This window comes from Hyperoodon ampullatus, assembly GCF_949752795.1.
Source record: "Hyperoodon ampullatus genome assembly, chromosome: 3".
Taxonomy (NCBI): domain Eukaryota; kingdom Metazoa; phylum Chordata; class Mammalia; order Artiodactyla; family Ziphiidae; genus Hyperoodon; species Hyperoodon ampullatus.
The window spans coordinates 13,161,696-13,188,311 of NC_136916.1; the positions used below are offsets into that span (position 1 = coordinate 13,161,696).

The following is a 26,616-nucleotide window of genomic DNA, read 5'->3' on the forward strand; positions in this document are numbered from 1 at the left end:
AAACATTAGAGTCTCAACAAGAAACAAGAAAACCAGGACTGGAGCCCGACTCTCCCAGCTTCTAACACTGAGCTTTCTCCACAATTTCCTTTTTAACCTCGACTTCAACACTGTTAAAGGAGTTGATCTTAGTGGCCAAGTCACGCTGCCTCAACCTCATGAAATCATCGTAAAGGCTTCTAGGGAGGCAGATGGCAGCCCCAGGTAGTGTGATTTCACTTTAAAGGAATTACAGAAAGGACCAATCACTTGTCCTCTCACCCTATGCCATTATATCCAAGTTTTGACTTTACAAATTAGTTTGGAATGTTAGGGAGAAAAATCTCTCTTGAGAATAGAGTTGAATTTTCTTATCTGTGTCTGCACGGTGGACGCAGACCTGTACTGCTGAAGGCAGTACAAACATGGTCATTTTCTGTAAACAGGACATTAATAGTTGTGATAATAAACCATTATCACTTTGTATAAACACCATAGCAGAAGAGTTACATTTTACATCTGAATGAGCACCTTTTGACTGGATCATTCCCCCCCCCGCCTTTTTCTTTCTCTCCTGTGCAGTATATAGTGGAATGTCATGGGATCACCCTTCTCCCCCAATTCCTGGGCATGTACCGGCTTAATGTTGATGGAGTTGAAATATATGTGATTGTCACAAGAAATGTGTTCAGCCACCGTTTATCTGTATATAGGAAATATGACTTAAAGGTAAGATTGATTTTTATTAACTTTTATTCATTAAGTTTGGTCATCCACGTTGTATGTAATTGATCATGCTGAGCACTTAGGAGGCGCCCAGAGCACAAAGCTGCCAGGAGTGCCCCTTTGTGTTAAGCGAGGACCACTTGTACCTACGAGAGATACCATGTCTATTTTATTCAACAAGTATGTATTGAACACCAGCTATGGGCCAGGCACTGCTTTAGGTGCTGGGAATAGTTTGATGAACAGAACAGACCAAACCTGCTCTCAACGAGCTGACATTCTGGTGGGTAAAGACGGATGGTAATAAGTAAAAGGAGTAAGTAAATCCTGGCATATACTAGGAAGTGATCTGTGCCATGGACGGAAGTAAAGACAGGAAGCGTGGGGAAGGGATTCGGTTTTGAATAGGGTTTCGCTTCACTGCAGCCCTGAAGGAGGTGAGGGACAGGCAGTTTCAGAGACCTCACGTGAGGGGCGGACCACTGGACATTCTGGTTGTGGAGCCAGGGGATCTGACTTCTGGGATCACCGACATAGGCAACGTCCAGGTCAGGAGCTGGCCGACTGTGACCTGCCTCCATGGCACAGCCAACATGGCCATTTTTGTAAATAGTTTTATTGGAATCCCACAATGCCTGTGGTTTGTGTATCGTATGTGTTTGCACTATAACAGCAAGTTGAGTAGTTACCATAGAGACCGTTTTGGACCACAAAGCCTGAAACACTACCCCTCTGACCCTTTTCAGAAAAAGTTTTCCAACCTTTGGTCTTCATCAGTGGATCTCGAATTTTTTTTATCTCAGACTCCTTCACACCCTTAAAAGAGGACCCCAGAAAGCGTCTGCTTATGTAGGTTATGTCTACTAATACTTACAATATTAGTAGGTTATGTCTACTAATACTTACAATATTAGAAATGAGACATTGAAAACAACTTATTTAAAATAGTAAAACCATTACATGTTAGCATATCTTTATGAAAAATATCTTCCAGATCAAAAAGTTTAGTGGAACAGGTAGCATTCATTGTTTTATATCTTTGCAAATCTCTCTAATGTCAGGTTTGGTGAGACAGAACATCCTGTCCGGTTTGGCTGTCCACCTGTTGCCAAGTTATTTGATTGAAGTGTATGAAGAAAATCAGACCTTCCACAAATATGTAGTTGGAAAAGGAGAGGAGGCGTTTTTAATAACTTTTTCAGAAATTTGTGGATGTTTTCCTTTGATGTCACACCTTAACCTGACAAGTGGTAATTTCTCAAAGCTGAGTTACAGTGTGGAATCTGAAATCACATCAGTGAACTTTTTAAAATCCGTCAGTCTGTTTGCATGCATTGGTCTGGCTACATCATGCTTTGGTCATTTGGGATGGTGGATTCACTGAGTTAGGTGAACTGCTTCCTCAAGGCTATTCATATGTTTTATGACAAACTCTACTAATACCATTTGGTGCCACTGCTGGGTTTGTGCTAAGCTGCCAACAGTTTTACCCACCATTGTATTTGCAGTATCCGTGCAAATATCAAGATGGTGAAATAGGCAACTAGTGTCTCAGTATTATTATAAAGATAGTTTTGACTTTGCAGACCCCTGGGTGCTGAACTATGCTTTGAGAAATGCTAGTCTAAGGGAGGGGGAATGTTCTGGGCTTATCTCCTACCCTCTGGAGTTCAGATGAACAATTTAAGCTTCCCAAATACAGCTTTGCTCTGTCCTGCCTCCAAGGTGTAGCTATTTTATAGGTGGAAATCCCAGCCTTCAGGGCTCTTTGGAACCATCTCTCTCATGAGGCCCTTTGCAGTGTTACTCAGCTCACTCTGCTGAGTATTATAGGTCTTTTCATTGGCTTGAGTCTCCCAGGTAAGAAGCCAGATGACCTCTGAAGCCACATGTCCTGGTTTTGCTGCTTGTTAGCTGTGTGCAAGATGCTGAACCTCTGTGAGCCACAGTTTCTTCATCTGTAGAACAGAGATGATCTTACCTCCGCTGCTGTGAGGATTAATGAGATATGTACGTGTCACGTCCAGCACAAGGCACGGCATATGGGGGGAAGTGGATGAATTTTCATTGTCTCATCCGTTCTACTAATAAGTCCCTTAAAGGCAGTTGTTTTGGTTCTGCTTTTTTATCCCCCGGAAATGCTTAAGGTAGTGCCTCTGTCTTAAGCATATCCTGCTTGACCATATCCTGTTCAAGCATATCCTGATGTAAATTATGCCTATAGACTGGATGTTACAGTTTTAACCTTGGATGTCGTGATTTCATCTCCCTTTTTAGCTTGTAGAATAAACTTTTCTTGCCAGTACTTGCTGCTGTGAGGGAACCTGGGCATCTGGCATCATGTCATGGCTCAAGCTCTCAGCCTTGACTAACTTACGTTTCTAATTTTGTTTTAATTTTTAAATTCTGAATGAATTTAAATTTGGATGAGTGTTTCCAGGCTAATGCTCTGCATTTTTACATAGAGACGAAGTTTCAGTGAGAATTAGGAGCTGAGTAAATTACATGGCAGAGGGGAAAACACACACGGAGACTAAAAAACTCGGTTAAAGGTACAGAGACTCAGGTATTACAAGTGTTTCATACTTGAGTATTAAGCCCCTCCTCCCCTTTAAATTTGGGAACATTCTTTGTTAGCAGTCAGTGTATAGAGGAAGATACTATGGCCCGAATTCAAGAATCTGTAAAGGAAAAAAACAAACCATTGCAAGTGACAGCTGCTGGGCTCAGCCAGGCAGAGGGCTTTCCTTCACGACCAATTTACACGGTTCATCTTCACTTGCCGGGTCAGCTTTGTGCTCCTCCGACACATCCCCCAGAAGCTTCGAGCATCTTCCCTGGGTTGGCAGCAGGGTCTTTCGGATCCACCAGACCTGGGAATGCTGAGCATGGGGCAGATGGAGAAGTGGCCCCAGGGAGCCCCTGGCCTGGGCTTGGCCCCCTTCCCCAGTACAAGGAGTCTCCCCATCTGTGAACACGTTACACACATCCTGACTAATGCCTGAGCTGCTTGAAGGCAAGATGGTCATAGAGCAAAAATGTTAAGAGTGGCCAACCTAGAAGCTACTTTAAATTTTCCCAAGTCACATACACATTCTCTTAATGACTGGCTAATGCAAGTATTCCAGGCCAATACGTATCTATTTAAAACATAGTCAGGTAAATGGATCGCTCCACTGACCTAGTCATAGTCTGGGCATCCAGTGCTGGGAGGGGAGGGAGAGCAGTCAGTCGGGCTGTGATCCTCCTCCAGCCGTTTACTCAGCAAACTCAGCAAACACTGGGCGTTGCTGGGTGAGACACTGCGATGGTCACCACGGAGCACAAAGGATAAATGCTCACTGTTGTATTAACAAAGTTAGGAATTCACTGGCCATTTATTTCCTAATCTTTCTTTTGCATTAAGATCTTCCACAAACAAAGGACAGTTTCTGTTCTTGAACTCTACCCCAAAGCACCCGTCAGCATCAGGAGGACTCGGTCATTTCAGACAACACAGAACCGAGGGCATCATTTTGAAAACCAGTGCAGTAGAGTAGAAATTGCTGCGACCAAGAACTGTGTTTTCTTCTACTTTATACCTCTGTGCTCAGCCTAGGTTCTGACACAGAAGCAGTGCAAGGAGACGTGTGTTTGAAGGGACCTCCAAAGTGAAAGGGGCCGGGAAGTACCCACTGGGTCTTAGTCATGGTAAGTGAGGAAGCACATTCCTTAGTAACCCTAAGCCAGGGGAGACGGGCAGTCGGAGGCCAGGGCACGCCCCCGCCTAGAGGACACAGCATGGGAAAGAGGCCTCTATGCCCCAGTGGTCACTGAGGCCAGCTGACGGCCCACTTCACTTTGAAGACCCTCAAACCAACCATTTCTGGCGATTGATGTTTGACTCCACGTTTAGTAAGTCACTGTTCACGTGATTGTCGGGTTTTCTGATTTCCAGCAGGAGGACAGGAACCAGGGAGAAGACAGCACAGGTGACGCGGCAGGGAAGGGGTTGGAGACAGGTGGACAGAAATCCCTGCAGAGGGTGCAGCACGCTCGGGGAGGGGCCAGAGCAGAGTCGGTGCTCATTTAATTCCGTGCTCTGCCCTGGAGTGTTTGCATATTTCACGTGAAGCCGATACCTTGTGTGCGCATGTTTTCATTGTCTCTTTCTCTTTCAGGGCTCTACAGTGGCTAGGGAAGCAAGTGACAAAGAAAAGGTAAGTGCCCAGCGTCTCTCACCTCACTCCCGTGGACATGCGGTTCTAGCCATTTCTCCTCCGCTACAGTGAGAAGTTCTTCATGGGCCTGAGGAAGCCCCAGTTCTCTCCCTCAGGTTGGCTGCCCTGTTGGACAATGAAGTAGTTATTAGTTTGAGGTGTGTGTGAAACATTTCCCATCAACGTGATCTTGAGAAAACAGCCGCCTCTGCTGTCAGCATGTTCCAAACTGGCAGGTACAGCCCAGCACCCGAGTCCTAACCCCACTTTATGACTAACAGGCCAGGTGTGACCTTGAGTCGGTTTCTCTGCCTCCCTGAGCCCCAGTTTTCTCACCTGTAAAACAACAGTGTTGAGCTTCAAATTCACCAATAAAATATTCGCTTAATGAGCTTCAAACTCCTTTCCAACTACAAAATGTTAAGATCTAATTAGAGTATTTTTTGTGTGTAAAGACTTAGGGATGGACGAGGAGACTCTACTTTTTTCTGAGTCACTGGACATTAGGTAATACTTGAACCACATTTTGTTGATTATGCAGGATTATAAGCAGATTCAACTGGAATCAGTTTAAGAATTTGGGAGGCAGCTTTCTGTTTGCAAACCTCAACTGCCCAAAATGGGGATTTGCTTACATGAAAGGCGCCTCTATACTCTCAGCTTACTCCTCATCATGTTGAGGTGCCTTTTCTTGACCAAACCATTTGAAAGCTGGGCTCAAGGTTTTTGTTTCTAAATTAAATTATTTAGGATGATATCACTCAGTTTGGGTTTGAACTTTATAGATTTGGAAATCTCCTTTTACTTATTCATCCAGAAGTTTGTGAATGTCTTTATGGTTACTGTCCTAGCTTCAGGGGCTAAAATAATGAACCATACAGACATGTCCTGCAAAGCGATACAGACATTAAATAGGAAATGACAGTATCATATGATAAGTGCTTTGTTAGGAAACACGTAGCAAGGGCACCTAAATCTTGCTCGGTGGTCTTCGTGGAAGAGATGATTGGAAACCTGAAGGATGAGTAGCAGTTGGCTAGAGAAAGAGCAGTGTGTGCAGAGGGAGAGCACTTGGTGCTTTCACTGGAGGCTGGGATGAGGCCACAGAGGTAAGCAGGGCCATCTAGAGCGGCTATGGAAATAACCCAGAATAGATGGTGGCCCGACCTGGGGTGGTGGGCGAGGATAGAGAGATGTAGGAAGAAGAATCCACAGAACTGAGATTGAATATGGGAGGTGAACAGTGCCAGGGAGTGTGTGTGGAGGGAGGGTGACTCCAAACTTTCTGGTTTGGACAGTGGGGTAGGTGCTGATTCCACTCGTGGAAAAGGGAGCAGGCAGAGTAGTTAGAATTGTCAGCACAGCATCAGAACAGAGATGTCCAGTAGGCATGAGAGGGCTTCAGCAGGAAAAGGGGGCTTGGGAAACCTGCCGGGAAGGATGATCAAAGACAGGGAAGTGTCAATGAGGTCACCTAGGATGAGCCTAACATGAGAAAGGAAACACTCACTCAAGTCCAGGAAGCACGGAGAGTCCCATACAAGATAAACCCAAGGAGGAATACACCAAGACACGTTAATCAAACTGCCAAAATTTAAAGACAAAGAAAAAATATTAAAAGTATTAAGGGAAAAGCAACAGTTGTTAACATACAAGGGAACTCCCATAAGGTTATCATCTGATTTTTCGGCAGAAACTCTGCAAGCCAGAAGGGAGTGGCAGGATATATTTAAAGTGATGAAAGGGAAAAACCTACAACCAAGAATACTGTGTCCAGCAAGGCTCTCATTCAAATTTGACAGAGAAATCAAAAGCTTCACAGATAAGCAAAAGCCAAGAGGATTCAGCACCAGCAAACCAGCTTTACAACAAATCCTAAAGGAACTTCTCTAGGCAGAAAATAAAAGGCCACAACTAGAAACAAGAAAATTATGAACGGGAAAGCTCACTGGTAAAGGCAAACATGAAATAAAGGTAGAAGATCATCCACACACAAATATGATGTCAAAACCAGCAATCATGAGAACAGGAGAGTACAAATGCAGGATATTGGAAATGCATTGGAAATTAAGAGACCAGCAACTTAAAATAATCTTGTATATATATTGACTGCTATATCAAAACCTCATGGGAACCACAAACCAAAAATCTACAGTAAATACACACACAGAAAAGAAAAAACAATCCAAACACAACACTAAAGATAGTCATTAAGTCACAAGAGAAGTGAACAAAAGGGGAAGGGAAGAAAAAAGACCTGCAAAAACAAATGCAAAACAATTAACAAAATGGCAATAAGAACATACATACCTGGGCTTACCTGGTGGCACAGTGGTTGAGAGTCCGCCTGCTGATGCAAGGGACACAGGTTCGTGCCCTGGTCGGGGAGGATCCCACATGACGCGGAGTGGCTAGGCCCGTGAGCCATGGCCACTGAGCCTGCGCGTCCGGAGCCTGTGCTCCGCAACGGGAGAGGCCACAACAGTGAGAGGCCTGCGTACTGCAAAAAAAAAAAAAAAAAAAAAAAAGAACATACATACCAATAATTACCTTAAATTTAAATGCTCCAGCCAAGACACAGACTGGCTGAATAGATACAAAAACAAAACCCATATATATGTTGTCTACAAGAGATGCACTTCAGGTCTAGGGACACATACAGACTGAAAGTGAGGGGATGGGAAAAGGTATTTCATGTAAATGGAAATCAAAAGAAAGCTGGAGTAGCAATACTCATAGCAGACAAAATAGACTTTAAAGACTGTTATAAGAGACAAAGAAGGACTCTACATAATGATCAAGGGATCAATCCAAGAAGATATAACAATTGTAAATATATATACACCCAACATAGGAGCACCTCAATATAAAAGGCAAATGCTAACAGCCATAAAAGGAGAAATCAACAGTAACACAGTAATAGTGGGGGACACCCACTCTCATCAATGGACAGATCAGACAGACAGAAAACCAGTAAGGAAACACAGGCCTTAAATGACACATTAGACCTGATGCACTTAATTGATATCTATAGGACATTCCATCCAAAAGAGCAGAATACACTTTCTTCTCAAGTGCACATGGAACATTCTCCAGGATAGGTCACATCTTGGGCCACAAATCAAACCTTGGTAAACTTAAGAAAACTGAAATCATATCAGGCATCTTTTCCAACCACAACTCTATGAGCTTGGAAATCAGTTACAGGAAAATAACTGTAAAAAATACAGACACGTGGAGGCTAAACAATATGTTACTAAACAACCAATGGATCACTGAAGAAACCAAAGAGGAAATCAGAAAATACCCAGAGACAAATGACAACAAAAACACGACAATCTAAAACCTATGGGATGCAGCAAAAGCAGTTCTAAGAGGGAAGTTTATACCAATACGATCTTAACCTCAGGAAACAAGAAAAATCTCAAATGAACAACCTAACTTTATACCTAAAGCAACTAGAGAAAGAAGAACAAACAAAACCCAAAGTTAGCAGAAGGAAAGAAATCATAAAGATCAGAGCAGAAATAAATGAAAGAAACAAGAAAACAATAGAAAAGATCAATGAAACTAAAAGCTGGTTCTTTGAAAAGATAAAATTGATAAACCTTTAGAAGAAAAGGGAAAGGACTCAAATCAATAAAATTAGAAATGAAAAAAGTTACAAGTGACACCACAGAAATACAAAGGATCATAAGAAATTACTACAAACAACTATATGCCAATAAAAAGAACAACCTAGAAGAAACAGACAAATTCTTGGAAAGGTACAACCTCCAAGACTGAAGGAAGAAGAAATACAAAATATGAACAGACCAATCACAAGTACTGAAATTGAAACAGTGATTTAAAGACTTCCAACAAAGAGAAGTCCAGGGCCAGATGGCTTGACAGGCGAATTCTATCAAACATTTAGAGAAGAGTTAACACCTACCCTTCTGAAACTCTTCCAAAAAATTGCAGAGGAAGGAACACTCAGCTCATTCTATGAGACCACCATCACCCCGATACCAAAACCAGAAAAAAAATGCCACAAGAAAATTACAGGTCAATATTATTGATGAACATAGATGCAAAAATACTCAACAAAATACTAGCAAACCAAATCCAGCAATACACTAAAAGGATCATACATCATGATCAAGTAGGATTTATCCTAGGGATACAAGGATTCTTCAGTATCCACAAATCAATCAGTGTGGTATACCACATTAACAAACTGAAGAATAAAAACCATATGATCATCTCAATAGATGCAGAAAAAGCTTTTGACAAAATTCAACAGCTGTTTATAATAAAAATTCTCCAGAAAGTGGGCATAGAGGGAACTTACCTCAACATAATAAAGGCCATATATGACAAACCCACAGCTAACATCATTCTCAATGGTGAAAAGCTGAAAGCATTCCCTCTAAGATCAGGAAGAAGACAAGGATGTCCACTCTCACCACTATTATTCAACATAGTTTTGGAAGTCCTAGCCACGGCAATCAGAGAAGAAAAAGAAATAAAAGGAATCCAAACTGGAAAAGAAGTAAATCTGTCACTGTTTGCAGATGACATGAAACTATACATAGAAAATCCTAAAGATGCTACCAGAAGACTACTAGAGCTAATCAATGAATTCGGTAAAGTTGCAGGATACAAAAGTAATACACAAATCTCTTGCATTCCTATACACTAACAACAAAAGATAAGAGAAATTAAGGAAACAATCCCATTTACTGTCACATCAAAAAGAATAAAATACCTAGGAATAAACCTACCTAAGGAGGCAAAAAACCTGTGCTCTGAAAAGTATAAGTCACTGATGAGAGAAACCAAAGATGACACAGATGGAAAGGTATACCATGTTCTTGGATTGGAAGAATCAGTATTGTCAAAATGACTATACTACCCAAGGCAATCAACAGATTCAATGCAACCCCTATCAAATTACCGGTGGCATTTTTCACAGAATTGGAACAAAAATTTTTTTAATTTGTATGGAAACACAGAAGACCCCGAACAGCCAAAGCAATCTTGAAAGAACGGAGCTGGAGGAATCGGGCTCCTTGACTTCAGGCTATACTACAAAGCTACAGTAATCAAAACACCATGGTGCTGGCACAAACACAGAAATTGTAGATCAATGGAACAGGATAGAAAGCCCAGAAATAAACACACACACCTATGGCCAATTAATCTATGACAAAGGAGGCAAGAATATACAATGGAGAAAAGACAGTCTTTTGAATAAGTGGTGCTGGGAAAACTGGACAGCTACATGGAAAAGAATGAAATTAGAACATTCTCTAACACCATACACACAAAAAAAAAACTCAAAATGGATCAAACACCTAAATGTAAGGCCGAACACTATAAAACTCTTCGAGGAAAACATAGGCAGAACACTCTGACATAAATTGCAGCAATATCTTTTTTTGATCTACCTCCTAGAGTAATGAAAATAAAAACAAAAATAAACAAATGGGACCCAATTAAACTTAAAAGCTTTTGCACAGCAAAGGAAACCATAAACAAAACAAAAAGACAACCCCCGGAATGGGAAAAAATATTTGCAAACAAAGCAGCCGACAAGGGATTAATCTCCAAAATATACAAACAGCTCATGCAGCATTATGTCAAGAAAACAAACAACCCAATAAGAAAATGGGCAGAAGATCTAAACAGACATTTTTCCAATGAAGATATACAGATGGCCAGAAAGCACATGAAAAGATGCTCAACATCACTAATTATCAGAGAAATGCAAATCAAAACTACAGTGAGGTATCACTTCACACTGGTCAGAATAGCCATCATCAAAAAGTCTACAAACAATAAATGCTGGAGAGGGTGTGGAGAAAAGGTAATCCTCCTACACTGTTGGTGGGAATGTAAATTGATACAACCACTATGGAGAACAGTATGCAGGTTCCTTTAAAAACTAAAAATAGAACTACCATATGATCCAGCAATCCCACTCCTGGGCATATAGTCAGAGAAAACCATAATTTGAAAAGATACATGCACCCCAGTGTTCACTGTAGCACTAGTTACAATAGCCAAGACATGGAAGCAACCTAAATGTCCATCAACAGATGAATGGATAAAGAAGATGTGGTACATATATACAATGAAATATTACTCAGCCATGAAAAAGAATGAAACAATGCCATTTGCAGCAACATGAATGGACCTAGAGGTTATCATACTAAGTGAAGTAAGTCAGAAAGAGAATAACAAATACCATATGATATCACTCATGTGGAATCTAATTTTTTTAAAATGATATAAATGAACTTATTTACAAAACAGAAACAGACTCACAGATTTCAAAAACAAACTTATGGTTGCCAAAGGGGAAAGGTGAGGGGTAGGGGGATAAATTAGGAGCTTGGGATTAGCATACATACACACTACTATATGTAAAATAGGTAACAAGGACCTACCGTATAGCAGAGGGAACTCAATATTCTATAATAACCTATATGGGAAAAGAATATGAAAAAGAGTGACTATATCTATATGTATAACTGAATCGCTATGCCGTACACTTGAAACTAACACAACATTGTAAATCAACCATACTCCAATACATTTTTTTTAATGAATAAAAATTTTAAAAAAAAGAAGTGAGGCTGGGCTTCCCTGGTGGCACAGTGGTTGAGAGTCCGCCTGCCGATGCAGGGGACACGGGTTCGTGCCCCGGTCCGGGAGGATCCCACATGCCGCGGAGTGGCTGGGCCCATGAGCCATGGCCACTGAGCCTGCGCATCCGGAGCCTGTGCTCTGCAACAGGAGAAGCCACAACAGTGAGAGGACCGCGTACCGCAAAAAAAAAAAAAAAAAAAGTGAGGCAGAGATAAAGGTGGCTCCTTTGACAGTTTATATTTTTACTGTGCGCCAGTGACTATATTTTTACACTTCCAACCTCTGTGTAAATCACCGTGAAGCCACCGGCTTTGGCCAACAGCAGCAGAAACGACAGACTGTCAACTTCTGTTTCCATGTTGCTATGTAAACATTTTTTCCAGGTGCCAAAGACTCAAGCCGGTGTTTGAGTTTTAGTCCACGAGAAACTCAGAGGCTTAGTATTATTGGGATTTTCTGCTAGGAGAAAATACCTGGGCTGTTTAAAGAACCACACACTAGTATTGAAAGAAGGCTTTTTCAGCATCGTCAAAAGAAGGCAGCCCTGGAATAAGAGCTGTGGCCCTGATGCTGTGCGCTACTCCACAGGGGTTGCTCTGTTTTTATTTCATTCCCAGGTCTCTTGAGACTACTGCTAGTGGCCTTTTTTTCTGTTCATTTTGATTTCTTCAGGTTCTATCCCCAGGGGCTTGGTCTGCTATGACAATAACAATGCCAGGAAAGACAGTTACAGCCAGTGGGGTGATTGCTGCAGAATCCGAAGTCCTAAAACAAGGACACATAGGAAGGAAAGCCACAGTATTTGACGTGGCTATGACGGCTCATCATCAAGAGCAGGACATTCAGTTACCGGTCCGTCCCTCCGCAGCGCTGCCTCTAGACACTTGCCAGGAACCCAGGGCATTTACCACAGTTCTGCCCCCTGCCTCACCAAAAATGTTTAGCCCTTCGTTGGTGTAGGTTTCTGTGAAAAAGACATGAAATTACAGAATGTGTTTAACAGAAACCCACTTTTCTGAGGATACTGCTAGGATGCTTTTATCGTCTATTGAATGTGCACAAATTGTTCCTCAAAACATCTCCCCTAGAGGTGGACTTAGAGACGTCAGAGACAGGAGGTACCTGAAGAGGTCAGAGTCCCGTTTCCCCACCTCACATTTGATCGATTTGAGACCCAGAAGCTTACGTTCCCACACTGCGTCACACAGTCGGTGGCAGAGGCAAAACCTTACCTTAACTGCAGGTTATTTTTTTTTATTGTTAATCTCAATGTACTGGGATTTAAAAGGTAAGTAATAGTAACCAACGTTTGTTGAACGGAACGTGTACTATATGCCAAGCCTGTTGTAAACTTTACACAAATTTGCTTGTGTCATCCTGACCACTACCTTTAAGGTGGAGGCTGTTATTACTTCCTTTGCGTAAATGAAGTTACTTGACAGACCGGCTGTAACTTGCACCACAGTTTTGACATGACACAGCTGGGGTTCCAGCCCAGAGCGTACATTCTAACCTTCTAAAATGTTTGAGACTTCTTTTTTAAAAAAAAAGAGGATTTATTATCAAAAATTCATATTACCCCATGAATCATGAAGATGAACAAGGAAACATTTCACTACAATGTTTCATTGACAAAAACATGTAACTCCAAAACAATATGGTACTAAGGCAGTTCGTTGAGTCTTGATTTAAAAGTAAAAAAAATAAATAAATAAAGTAATGAAATAAATCGTTCGGCCTCATACCATGTTGGCAAAAACAACCAATTCATATTTCCTCCATTTGAGAAGTGCAGGTATTTCTGTAAATACAGTCTGTGTCACTGTATCTTACACTATGTAAACATTAGGATTGTCTACACAGTAGCCCCTAGGAAGAATTCAATGCTTTCTACTTCTTTCTGGGCTTGGGGTTCCTGATAGCTCTTCTTCCAGGAGGAGCAGCTCCAAAGCACCATCCACCTGCCCTTTTAGCTTACTGGTGTTCACTGGGCACAGGCAAGAGGAAGTAGCTTGAAGACATGGGATGTGAAAGTAATTAAAACTGGTAATTTTTGGAGACTGTGCCTGCCTCAACAACAGGACATGATGTCTCTCTGATATGGCAATTTGTTTATAATCTGGCGACAACCAGGGTAACATTTACTAAACTGTAACACATAACAGTAAATGAAATGTATTAATGGAGCTGAACTCTTAAAACCCTTGGGTTTTTAAGTTCAAAAATTTTTCTTTGCTTTCCTTTTTCTGTCAATTTTCAGGTTTTCTTTGCATGATCAGTTGATATTTTTGACTCTTCCAAAAAGCATGCTGTTCTTTGTCTTCACGAATAAAACCATAAATTATCAAAGCAGTCATTGTTATCTCTAGTTAGAAATAATTGGAGAAGGCTGAAAATATTTTCTACATTTTAGCCTTTTATAAATGAAACCAAATGGTCTGCAAGAATATTTTCATTGCAGTCATTGTATAATCATTTTCTACGAAATTGCAAAGAACAATTTTCACAGAGACTCTCCATTGATGTGGCTTAATTAGTAATCTGAATTCTTAGTTTTTCTTTCATTTGCATCATTGTAGCTGTTTTAATTTCACACTTTTTGCTTGTTGATGGTAAGTTTTAAAACTGTCATTTCAGATATTTCGTGATATAGGTGCAGAAAGGGTCCCCTCCCTACGATTTGAGCTTGACACGTAATTAGTGTGATTTGCATTAGCATAATAATGAAGATGGAACTGAAGGAAATAAAGAAGTTATATTCCAACAATAATGGAATCACTTTCATGGCAACAAGTATCAGAACATGCGTGTACAGATGTCTTGAATTTTTTTTTAAAAAGAGCAGAACAGTGCTTTTTTTTTTTTTTTTAACCGTTGTCAGATTCTGACAGCTGCTATGACTTGTTTTATTCTTTAATTCTTTCCTTTATTAATGGAAGGGCATCTTCCATTCATGGCTCCAGCAGTATCGCCCCCTCTAAATGAGACAGAAATGCGAATCTCCCTGGTGGTCCATCTTTTCACAGCTGCACTGCAATTCCAGTGTGACATCAAATTAGTAATTATAGCTGAGAGGACTGCTTTTTACAAATGACAGTCTTAGCATGCTGCCAGCAAGCAAGCTACCCAGCAGGGAATCCGGGCAAGTAAAAGAAAACATAACTGGACTCACTTGATTTCTGGGGGATTTGACCTGACTCTTTAAAGAGTCCATGTTCTTGAGAGGGAGAGTGAGCGAGTCCTGGGGATTTACACAGATATGCATCTTGTTCATCGTTCTGTGCAGTTCTTCTCAAAACTCATGTCTGGTTTTATTAAGTAAAGTAAAGCCTGTATAATGGAGTCATTGGGTCACAATAAGAAGATTCCTTTTAACATCTAACCTTCTCCCTGGAACCCGTTTGAAAGAAAACAGCTGCCCTGCAGTTGGCATCTGTATAACTATATTGGCAATAATCACTGTTGACACTTTGATAATGGGCTACAAAAAGCTGCCTGGTCGATTCTTAGGAATTGTGAATTGCACTGGCAATTAAGTGACTGTCACCATCTCTGACATTTTACCTATTACTGACTGAAGGTTCAGGAAAATTCATCATTAATACCCTCACATCAAAAACAACAACAACAACAACAATGCTTTCCTAAACCAGTTTTCAGCATTTCTTTTGTGATCTTTAAATTGTAATGAATTATAATTAATTACCACCTCCATCTGGTTCTTTAGGATGAGTTAAAGGCAAGGTAACAAAAGATGGTAAGCTTGGAGCGTAAGGTACAAAAACAGCAGTGTGTCCTTCTGGGAATCTTCCTTTGCTATCAGTTAGAAAGCGCTTCCTTTTCCGTTGTCAGTGGATGATCAGTTAATGGGAGATTGTCAAGGTTTTTAGGCCCTCAACTCAGCTAATGCTTTAACCTTCTGTAAAATTCATTTCTTCTGTGAATGAAGAAAGATTCATTTCATTTCTCCTGTGAATCATTTCCCTTTGCCAGCCAGTGTTAGACACACCTATCCCGGCGCCCAGAGTGCAGGGGGAAATACGCCATCCGGGCAGCAGCAGGGCCATCTGCCTCCTGGCCCGGAGATGTTTTATAGAAGGGGGTTTGGAGGGGAAAGGCACCAACCAGAGCCCTAGCACACCTGTCCCCGCCCCTGCTCTGGCACTAATGGAGGTTTGAGGTTTGGGGATAAATCATCTGACTTAGTCTTCATTTATTAAAGGATTTCATTGGTCCTCATGCTTTAGTGTTTGCAAGAATCCCTCGTTTCAAATGAGGCTTTCCCTCCCACAGAGGTGCACTTCAGCAGACTTGACAATCACTTAAATCCTGTCTGCTCGAGGCATGGGTTAAGGTGATTGCTATTACTGATGGAAAAAATGGTCTGAACTCTTACATAAGTTTGCAGATGTCTGAGCAAAGCCTTAAGAACCCTATAATGTAAACCATGGGGGTTATTCTGGGAAGTGGAGTTTTAAACTTTGAGTCCTTTGGACTTTGGTAAGAGTGGCATGTGAAGAAGAAAGATAACATGAAGTAACTCCTGTGAGCATCTCCCAGATGACAGCATTAGTCCTCAGGCCAGACTGGTTTATGGCGGTGTATAAACTCAGTTTCACTGGAATGAACTGAACTCAGATTATCCCAATCACACAGAAGCAGTGTTGTTAGATGTGGGATTTTTTTTTTAAGCTGACAACTTATGCAGTTGGTTTCAAAAAGAGTTGGGGCGGAGACACAACTTCCAAAATATAGTATGTGGCTTGAGTTTAAGCCAACCTGCTGCAGATGTATAATAAAACAATAAAATTATGATGTTCACTAGGTTAGTATTAAACCAGAAACTATACGATTTAGCAAACTTCTTGCATTTTCAGATTTTGACATTTCTTAGATTATCACCATCGACATCCGTGCAACAGAATCTTCCAATCAGATGGAAACAAATCTATTTTGTAGGGCTTGCACATGGTTTAACTGTCACATCACAGCTCATGGAGGAAAACCAAACTGTCACCATGTCACTTAGAGCTAAAGGGCCATTTTGAAAAGTCTGACAGTATTAAAAAAGGAGTAAGTTTCACTTTCTAAATATCAGCTTTTAGGGAAAATAAATAACCAACAGCTGGGTTCCACCAGCCATAACAGTTCTAAATTGTAGAATTACGATAGGACTTACCCGGTTTTGTGCTTCTTAGTTGCAGCACTATTTCTACAGGTATGTTCAGGTATATTCTCTTTCTACATTTATACGAAGAGATTCAGAATAAAAATTATGAGACTTTCATATCCAGATGCTGGTCACAAATGTGTACATTCTCATTGTGGAAATAACTAGTTATTAAGACATGTTGGATCATTTCCCAAGCTGTGAACTTGTGTAGACACTCTGCTTACGTTGTTAAAGGTTATATGTACCTTTTGTGAGAAAACACCTGCTATCTTTGCTACTTCTGTCTGAACTTTACCCATATTCACTAATTTGCCTTTTCATGTAACAAATTTCTGGCCTGGATGTTTTGAGAAGCAGAACTGATTTTATTATAAAATCTTTAACATCTCTTATTACCCCAAAATTGATACCACATATGTGATGTTATTCAAGCAAATTATCTTTAACCTAGCTCCAATGTAAGGATTACCTAAAAAGTCTCCCGCTTACAGAAATATTTCTGCAGTATATCTTCAGCCCCACAGACTGATATTTTTTTGAATTTTATTTATTTTTTATACAGCAGGTTCTTATTAGTTATCCATTTTATACATATTAGTGTATACATGTCAATCCCAATCTCCCAGTTCATCCCACCACCATCTCCACCCCCCTGCCACTTTCCCCCCTTGGTGTCCATACATTTGTTCTCTACATCTGTATCTCTATTTCTGCCCTGCAGACCGGTTCATTTGTACCATTTTTCTAGGTTCCACATATATGCGTTAATATACGATATTTGTTTTTCTCTTTCCCACTTACTTCACTCTGTATTGACAGTCTCTAGATCCACCCACGTCTCTACAAATGGCCCAATTTCATTCCTTTTTATGACTGAGTAATATTCCATTGTATATATGTACAACATATTCTTTATCCATTCATCTGTCAGTGGGCATTTAGGTTGCTTCCATGACCTGGCTATTGTAAATAGTGCTGCAATGAACATTGGGGTGCATGTGTCTTTTTGAATTATGGTTTTCTCTGGGTATATGCTCAGTAGTGGGATTGCTGGGTCATACGGTAATTCTATTTTTAGTTTTTTAAGGAACCTCCATACTGTTCTCCATAGTAGCTGTATCAATTTACGTTCCCACCAACAGTGCAAGAGGGTTCCCTTTTCTCCACACCCTCTCCAGCATTTGTTGTTTGTAGATTTTCTGATGATGCCCACTCTAACTGGTGTGAGGTGATACCTCATTGTAGTTTTGTTTTGCATTTGTCTAATAATTAGTGATGTTGAGCAGCTTTTCATGTGCCTCTTGGCCGTCTGTGTGTCTTCTTTGGAGAAATGTCTATTTAGGTCTTCTGCCCATTTTTGGATTAGGTTGTTTGTTTCTTTAATATTGAGTTGCATGAGCTGTTTATATATTCTGGAGATTAATCCTTTGTCCGTTGATTCATTTGCAAATATTTTCTCCCATTCTGAGGGTTGTCTTTTTGTCTTGTTTGTAGTTTCCTTTGCTATGCAAAATATTTTAAGTTTCATTAGGTCCATTTGTTTATTTTTGCTTTTATTTCCATGACTCTAGGAGCTGGATCAAAAAAGATCTTGCTGTGACTTATGTCAAAGCGTGTTCTTCCTATGTTTTCTCTAAGAGTTTTATAGTGTCCGGTCTTACATTTAGGTCTCAAATCCATTTTGACTTTATTTTTGTGTATGGTGTTAGGGAGTGTTCTAATTTCATTCTTTTACATGTAGCTGTCCAGTTTTCCCAGCACCACTCATTGAAGAGACTGTCTTTTCTCCATTGTATGTCCTTGCCTCCTTTATCATAGATTAGTTGACCATAGGTGCGTGGGTTTATCTCTGGGCTTTCTATCTTGTTCCATTGATCTATTTCCTGTTTTTGTGCCAGTACCATATTGTCTTGATTACTGTAGCTTTGTAGGATAGTTTTGAAGTCAGGGAGTCTGATTCCTCCAGCTCCATTTTTTTCCCTCAAAACTGCTTTGGCTATTCGGGGTCTTCTGTGTCTCCATACAAATTTTAAGATTTTTTGTTCTCGTTCTGTAAAAAATGCCACTGGTAATTTGACAGGGATTGCATTTAATCTGTAGATTGCTGTGGGTAGTACAGTCATTTTCATAATACTGATTCTTCCAATCCAAGAACATGGTATATCTCTCCATCTGTTGGTATCATCTTTGATTTCTTTCATCAGTGTCTTATAGTTTTCTGCATACAGGTCTTTTGTCTCCCTAGGTAGGTTTATTCCTAGGTATTTTATTCTTTTTGTTGCAATGGTAAATGGGAATATTTCCTTAATTTCTCTTTCAGATTTTTCATCATTAGTATATAGGAATGCAAGAGATTTCTGTGCATTAATTTTGTATCCTGCAACTTCACCAAATTCATTGATTAGCTCTAGTAGTTTTCTGGTGGCATCTTTAGGATTTTCTATGTATAGTATCATATCATCTGCAAACAGTGACAGTTTTACTTCTTCTTTTCCAATTTGTATTCGTTTTATTTCCTTTTCTTCCTGACTGCCATGGCTAGGACTTCCAAAACTATGTTGAGTAATAGTGGTGAGAGTGGACATCCTTGTCTTGTTCCTGATCTTAGAGGAAATGCTTTCAGTTTTTTACCACTGAGAATGATGTTTGCTGTGGGTTTGTCATATATGGCCTTTATTATGTTGAAGTAGGTTCCCTCTGTGCCCACTTTCTGGAGAGTTTTTATCATAAAATGGGTGTTGAATTTTGTCAAAAGCTTTTTCTGCATCTATTGAGATGATCATATGGTTTTTATTCTTCAATTTGTCAATATGGTATATCACATTGATTGATTAGCATATACTGAAGAATCCTTGCATCCCTGGGATAAATCCTACTTGATCATGGTGTATGAGCCTTTTAATGTGTTCTTGGATTCTGTTTGCTAGTATTTTGTTGAGGATTTTTGCATCTATATTAATCAGTGATATTGCTCTGTAATTTTCTTTTTTTTGTAGTATCTTTGTCTGGTTTTGGTATCGGGGTGATGGTGGCCTCATAGAATGAGTTTGGGAGTGTTCCTTCCCCTGCAATTTTTTGGAGGAGTTTGAGAAGGATGGGTGTTAGCTCTTCTTAAATGTTTGATAGAATTCACCTGTGAAGCCATCTGGTCCTGGACTTCTGTTGGGAGATTTTTAATCACAGTTTCATTACTTGTGATTGTCTGTTCATATTTTCTGTTTCTTCCTGGTTCAGTCTCTGAAGGTTATACCTTTCTAAGAATTTGTCCATTTCTTCCAGGTTGTCCATTTTATTGGCATAGAGTTGCCTATAGTAGTCTCTTAGTATGCTTTGTATTTCTGTGGTGTCTGTTGTAACTTCTCCTTTTTCACTACTAATTTTAGTGATTTGAGTCCTCTCCCTCTTTTTCTTGATGAGTCTGGCTAAAGGTTTATCAATTTTATCTTCTCAAAGAACCAGCTTTTAGTTTTATTGATGTTCGCTATCATTTTCTTTGTTGCTATTTCATTTGTTTCTGCTCTGATCTTGATGATTTCTTTCCTTCTACTAACTTTGGGTTTTGTTTGTTCGTCTTTCTCAGTTCCTTTATGCATAAGGTTAGATTGTTTATTTGAGATTTTTCTTGTTTCTTGAGGTAGGCTTGTATTGCTATAAACTTCCCTCTTAGAACTGCTTTTGCTGCACCCATAGGTTTTGGATTGTCGTGTTTTCATTGTCATTTGTCTCTAGGTATTTTTTTGATGTCCTCTTTGATTTCTTCAGTGATATCTTGGTTATTTAGTAACGTATTGTTTAGCCTCCATGTGTTTGTGTTTTTTATGTTTTTTTCCCTGTAATTGACTTCTAATCTCATAGAGTTGTGGTCAGAAAAGATGCTTGATATGATTTCAATTTTCTTAAGCTTACCAAGGCTTGATTTGTGACCCAAGATGTGATCAGTCCTGGAGGATGTTCCGTGTGCACTTGAGAAGAAAGTGTCATCTGCTGTTTTTGGATAGAATGCCCTATAAATATCAATTAAATCTATCTGGTCTATTGTGTCATTTAAAGCTTGTGTTTCCTTATTAATTTTCTGTCTGGATGATCTGTCCATTGGTGTAAGTGGGGTATTAAAGTCCCCCGCTATTATTGTGTTACTGTCGATTTCCTCTTTTATAGCTGTTAGCAGTTGCCTTATATATTGAGGTGCTCCTATGTTGGATGCATGTATATTTATAATTGTTATATCTTCTTCTTGAATTGATCCCTTGATCATTATGTAGTGTCCTTCCTTGTCTCTTGTAACATTATTTTAAAGTCTATTTTATCTGATATGAGTATTGCTACTCCAGCTTTCTTTTGATTTCCATTTGCATGGAATATCTTTTTCCATCCCCTCACTTTCAGTCTGTATGTGTCCCTAGGTCTTAAGTGGGTCTCTTGTAGACAGCATATATATGGGTCTTGTTTTTGTATCCATTCAGCAAGCCTGTGTCTTTTGGTTGGAGCATTTAATCCATTCATATTTAAGGTAATTATCAATATGTATGTTCCTATGACCATTTTCTTAATTGTTTTGGGTTTGTTTTTGTAGGTCCTTTTCCTCTCTTGTGTTTCCCACTTAGAGAAGTTCCTTTAGCATTTGTTGTAGAGGTGGTTTGGTGGTGCTGAATTCTCTTAGCTTTTGCTTGTCTGTAAAGCTTTTGATTTCTCCATCGAATCTGAATGAGATCCTTGCCAGGTAGAGTAATCTTGGTTGTAGGTTCTTCCCATTCATCACTTTAAACATATCATGCCACTCCCTTCTGGCTTGTAGAGTTTCTGCTAGAAATCAGCTGTTAACCTTATGGGAGTTCCCTTGTATGTTACTTGTCATTTTTCCCTTGCTGCTTTCAATAATCTTCTTTGTCTTTAGTTTTTGTCAGTTTGATTACTATGTGTCTTGGTGTGTTTCTCCTTGGGTTTATCCTGCCTGGGACTCTCTGTGCTTCCTGGACTTTGGTGGCTATTTCCTTTCCCATGTTAGGGAAGTTTTCGACTATAATCTCTTCAGATATTTTCTTGGGTCCTTTCTCTCTCTCTTCTCCTTCTGGGACCCCTATAATTTGAATGTTTGTGTGTTTAATGTTGTCCCAGAGGTCTCTTAGGCTGTCTTCATTTCTTTTCATTCTTTTTTTTTATTCTGTTTGCAGTAATGAATTCCACCATTCTGTCTTTCAGGTCACTTATCCGTTCTTCTGCCTCAGTTATTCTGCTACTGATTCCTTCTAGTGTATTTTTCATTTCAGTTATTGTATTGTTAGTCTCTGTTTGTTCTTTAATTCGTCTAGGTGTTTGTTCTTTAATCCTTCTAGGTCTTTATTAAACATTTCTTGCATCTTCTCGATCTTTGCCTCCATTCTTTTTCCGAGATCCTGGATCATCTTCACTATCATTCTGAATTCTTCTTCTGGAAGGTTGCCTATCTCCACTTAATTTAGTTGTTTTTCTGGGGTTTTATCTTGTTCCTTCATTTGGTACAAAGTCCTCTGCCTTTTCGTTTTGTCTTATCTTTCTGTGAATGTGGTTTTCCTTCCACAGCCTGCAAAACTGTAGTTCTTTTTGCTTCTGCTGTCTGGCCTCTGGTGGATGTGGCCTCTGATGGATGAGGCTATCTAAGAGGCTTGTGTAAGTTTCCTGATGGGAGGGACTGGTGGTGAGTAGAGCTGGCTCTTGCTCTGGTGGGCAGAGCTCAGTAAAACTTTAATCCACTTGTCTGATGATGGGTGGGGCCGGGTTCCCTCCCTGTTGGTTGTTTGGCCTGAGGCCACCCAGCACTGGAGCCTACCCAGCTCTTTGGTGGGGCTAATGGTGGTCTCTGGGAAGGCTCACACCAAGGAGTACTTCCCAGAACTTCTGCTGCCAGTGTCCTTGTCCCCATGGTGAGACACAGCCACCCCCCGCCTCTGCAGGAGACCCTCCAACACTAGCAAGTAGGTCTGGTTCAGTCTCCTATGGGGTCACTGCTCCTTCCCCCTGGGTCCTGATGCGCACAGTACTTTGTGTGTGCCCTTCAAGAGTGGAGTCTCTGTTTCCCCCAGTCCTTTTGAAGTCCTGCAATCAAATCGCACTAGCCTTCAAAGTCTGATTCTTTAGGAATTCCTCCTCCCGTTGCCAGACCCCCAGGTTGGGAAGCCTGACGTGGGGCTCAGAACCTTCACTCCAGTTGGGTGGACTTCTGTGGTATGTGTTCTCCAGTTTGTGAGTCACCCACCCAGCAGTTATAGGATTTGATTTTATTGTGTTTGTGCCCCTCCTACTGTCTTACTGTGGCTTCTCCTTTGTCTTTGGATGTGGGGTATCTTTTTTGGTGAGTTCCAGTGTCTTCCTGTGGATGACTGTTCAGCAATTCCAGACTCTGATTTCTATGAAGTTACTTTGGCAAGCCTGACGAAAAGGGGCTTATTCTTTCTTTGCAAGTTTATTTTTATTTAGGTGAGCTTGGACTAACAAGTAAATCAGGAACATAATAAGCAGTCCCTAACTTGAGACAATAATTAGTACATGTTTTTTATGTTGTACATTCAGCTCTGAGTGTCATAATATGGCCCATCAAAGGGACACCAGGCAGCAATCTTAGATGTCGAAGCTTACAATTAGGCTTTTTAAAAACAGGTTGTCAAATGAGCACATTGAGGAAAAATTCATTTCTTTCTGAAATACAAGTCCTTTAATCACGGAGTGCTATGCTATGCATTGTCCTTTGCATTGAAACCTTCTGGGGCCAGAATCCTGTTTGCATTAAACACTCGAGTGTGACAGAAGTATATTCCATCTTTCTGTTAAGGTCTTCATGCTTAAACGTGACTCTGTATTATGTAAATTTTGGCTCTGTGCATTTTAAGTACATGTATTTTTTCTTTTTCCTGTTAGTGGCAATTTAATAGACTCTGTAAAAGTTAATTGTATAATGATGTTAAATCCAGTACATTGTAGTTTGAATTCTGTATTTGAAGTTTTTGGCTGTAAATATAGATTTTAAATATTTGATTTAAAAATTTTTGAGTCGGGCTTCCCTGGTGGCGCAGTGGTTGAGAGTCCACCTGCCGATGCAGGGGACGCGGGTTCGTGCCCCGGTCTGGGAAGATCCCACATGCCGCGGAGCAGCTGGGTCCGTGCACCATGGCCGCTGAGCCTGTGTGTCAGGAGCCTGTGCTCCGCAACGGGAGAGGCCACAACAGTGAGAAGCCCGTGTAACGCAAAAAAAAAAAAAAAAAAAAAAAAAAAAAATTTTTGAGTCATCCAAAAGATATTTTAGTGACATTAAAGATCTAATTAAGATTTCCATGTAATTTCTGGCTTTACTAACTCTTAACACATTCAATATTACTAAACTCCATGCAAATGACAGCAATCATGCACCAGGTCACAGAACCCAATGAAATATTTATATATTACAAACAGGTTAACTTCTATTTGAAACAGAAGATTTAAATCCTTTTGATAAGCATTATGTTTTGTTTTCAGAGAATGTGCAAAATTTAGTAATTTATAATTTTAAAGTTTATAAAAAAGTGCTAAATATTTTTATATTAGAAGGGAAGTTCTAATGCCTTGTCTTTTAAAAAAATCTCCTGTCTACCATTCTAATGGGAGGAAGCAGAGCCCCGTGCTTCCTTTGCCCTCCCGGAATCTGTAATTTCTCCCTGGCCACTGCCTTTACGCCTGGGTCTTTGCTGAGCTGGCCACAGAGGCACAGTTCTAAAAACAAAAGCTCTGGACTTTGTAGCTCTTCATTCTGAACATTTTTCCTCTTTTAACCTCAAACCCCTAGCCAAATCTCTCCTTAGAGGTCATTTATATCTTTTATTGAAGCCTAGGGAATACTTATATTCAGAAGCATTTATACATTTAGAATACTATCCACACATTGGTTATCTTCAAGCCCTGATGCAGTTGTGTGTATACCTGAACTCTCATGTCCATTTGTGTTTTAGTTGCACATAAAGCATCTTTGACCATGACTGACACTGTTAATAGTGTGTTTCTTACTATTGAAGAATATGGACTTGCCGAGCGACAGCCTATGTAATACTGTGCCTTAAAAGAAACTAAAAACTGGAAATTCCCTGGGGGTCCAGTGGTTAGGACTCAGCGCTTTCACTGCATGGGCCCAGGTTCGATTCCTGGTCAAGGAACTAAGATCCCACAAGCCACACAGCACAGCCAAAAAAAAAACAACCAAGAAACAAAAGACTTTTCACCCAATAGTGTAGTTACAAAAAGCAGGGGAGGGAATGTTTATAATGAAACAATTTTCTTTTTACAGCTCATAGCAAGTGAAGTGTTCCCAAGGAGCCTGTTACTTTCTAGTTTTGGGGTTGTTTTCTGGCTACTGGGATTCCAACTAGTGAATTTTTGCTTTAGGTCAGCAAAATCGACATTCACTAAATTACCCACTATTATCACCTACTCGCTGAGAAAAACTAAACACATGAAAAATTAAGGTAAAACAAAAGTCAGCAAATTTCTGTCTTTGGCCATAGATATCGAAGTATTTTATTCCATAGTAATAAAATATACTTTATTACTCTAAAAATTTAACTTACCCAATTTTATAAAGCAACATTTTATTCTCACTTGGGTTTCAGTGAGGTTTTCTGGCTAGGGAGAGCTTTTGCAGTGACCAGAGGTCTTTATGGCCAAGAGAATTCACAGTCAGGGTTTGGACAGCAGGCAAGGTAGGGGCTTATGCATCTAATGCACCTTGTCTGATACAGTGAAGTGAAATAACCTTGCACTTGTGTGTGCTAGGTGTGTGTGCAATAAGGAAAGTATCTTCAGAACTTAAAGGCCATATGTAGAAAAGTCATGTGAGGTTTGTGCCTAATGATAAAACCTGAAAACACAGGCAATTTTAAACATGGCTTAGGTTACTGATATCCCAAATTTAAAGAGCCTACTTCTTTTAGAAAATCAGGAAGGCTAGAAGACGATGGGCAAGTCTGTACTCTTTAATAGTTCGAAACACTGTAACAGTATTGGTCATGGTCAAAGCTAATGTGTAACTAAGACGCAAACTAATATCTAGTGCGTTCTCATTGCCAAGCACTGTGTGTTTCGTGTCATTTCATTCACACGCTAACCCTATTGGATAGGTATTCTTAATATTCCACTATATAGATGAGGAAACTGAGGTTTGAACAGATAGAGCAGCTGGGTCTAAACACCCCAACTATTATAAAAGTGTGAAATATGCTTTAAAAATATGCAGCTTTAAAAAAAAACCTTGCTCTGGATTTATCAGTGATGAACTTTTCTCTAGATACACATGCCATACTTGAGAATATGCCCAGCAAATAACAAGAATATTTATATATAACTCTCCACATGGCAAGCAGGGCTCTAAGCTTTTTAGGTGTATGAATGGGTATAATCCTCACAACAGTGTGGTTTGCTAACCCCCATTTAAAGATGAGGAAGCCAAGTCACAGAGAGGTTAAGTAACTTGCTCTAAGTCACACAGCTAATAACTGGAGCAGCTGAGATAGAACTCTGGCGGCCTGGGTCCAGTCTGTGCTCAGAAGCTCATGCTTCAGTGTCCCAAGTAGACATCTGGGCCATACTGAATCTACCTGGGGTCTGGCATCACCCAGCATGAAAGTGCCAGGGAGATTCACTCTGCCAATTTTATCCACACAACAAAATAAGGAGAGCTCGGTCGCAGGGGGACTGGCATCGCTCTGCTTATGCCTTTAGCTGTGTTTGTACATTGACACATCACATTAGTAGAGATAAATACCATTTTGAGTCCAACCCACCCTAGTACAATCACTTCCTGCAAAAGGGAACTAGCCTTAGACTTGGGCTGTGCTGGCCGTGGTCCTGGGTTTGGTTGTACGCAGCCTCACTCCCCTGGCCAGGCTGGACGGACTGGGGAGGGCC

General features: G+C 40.2%; 1 protein-coding gene across 2 annotated transcripts in view; it reads left to right on the forward strand.

The window, feature by feature from the left end:
• Window positions 1-26,616, forward strand: part of PIP4K2A (phosphatidylinositol-5-phosphate 4-kinase type 2 alpha) — a gene marked incomplete at its 3' end in the record, with an annotated part of 177,187 nt that overhangs the window by 133,488 nt on the left and 17,083 nt on the right. The window contains exons 5-6 of one of the 2 annotated variants that reach the window (XM_079700634.1): window positions 562-708; window positions 4,866-4,904. In XM_079700634.1, coding sequence (XP_079556760.1) covers window positions 562-708; window positions 4,866-4,904 — 186 coding nt within the window. The remainder of the gene's footprint in view (window positions 1-561; window positions 709-4,865; window positions 4,905-26,616) is intronic. The other variant, XM_079700635.1, reaches the window with a different exon arrangement.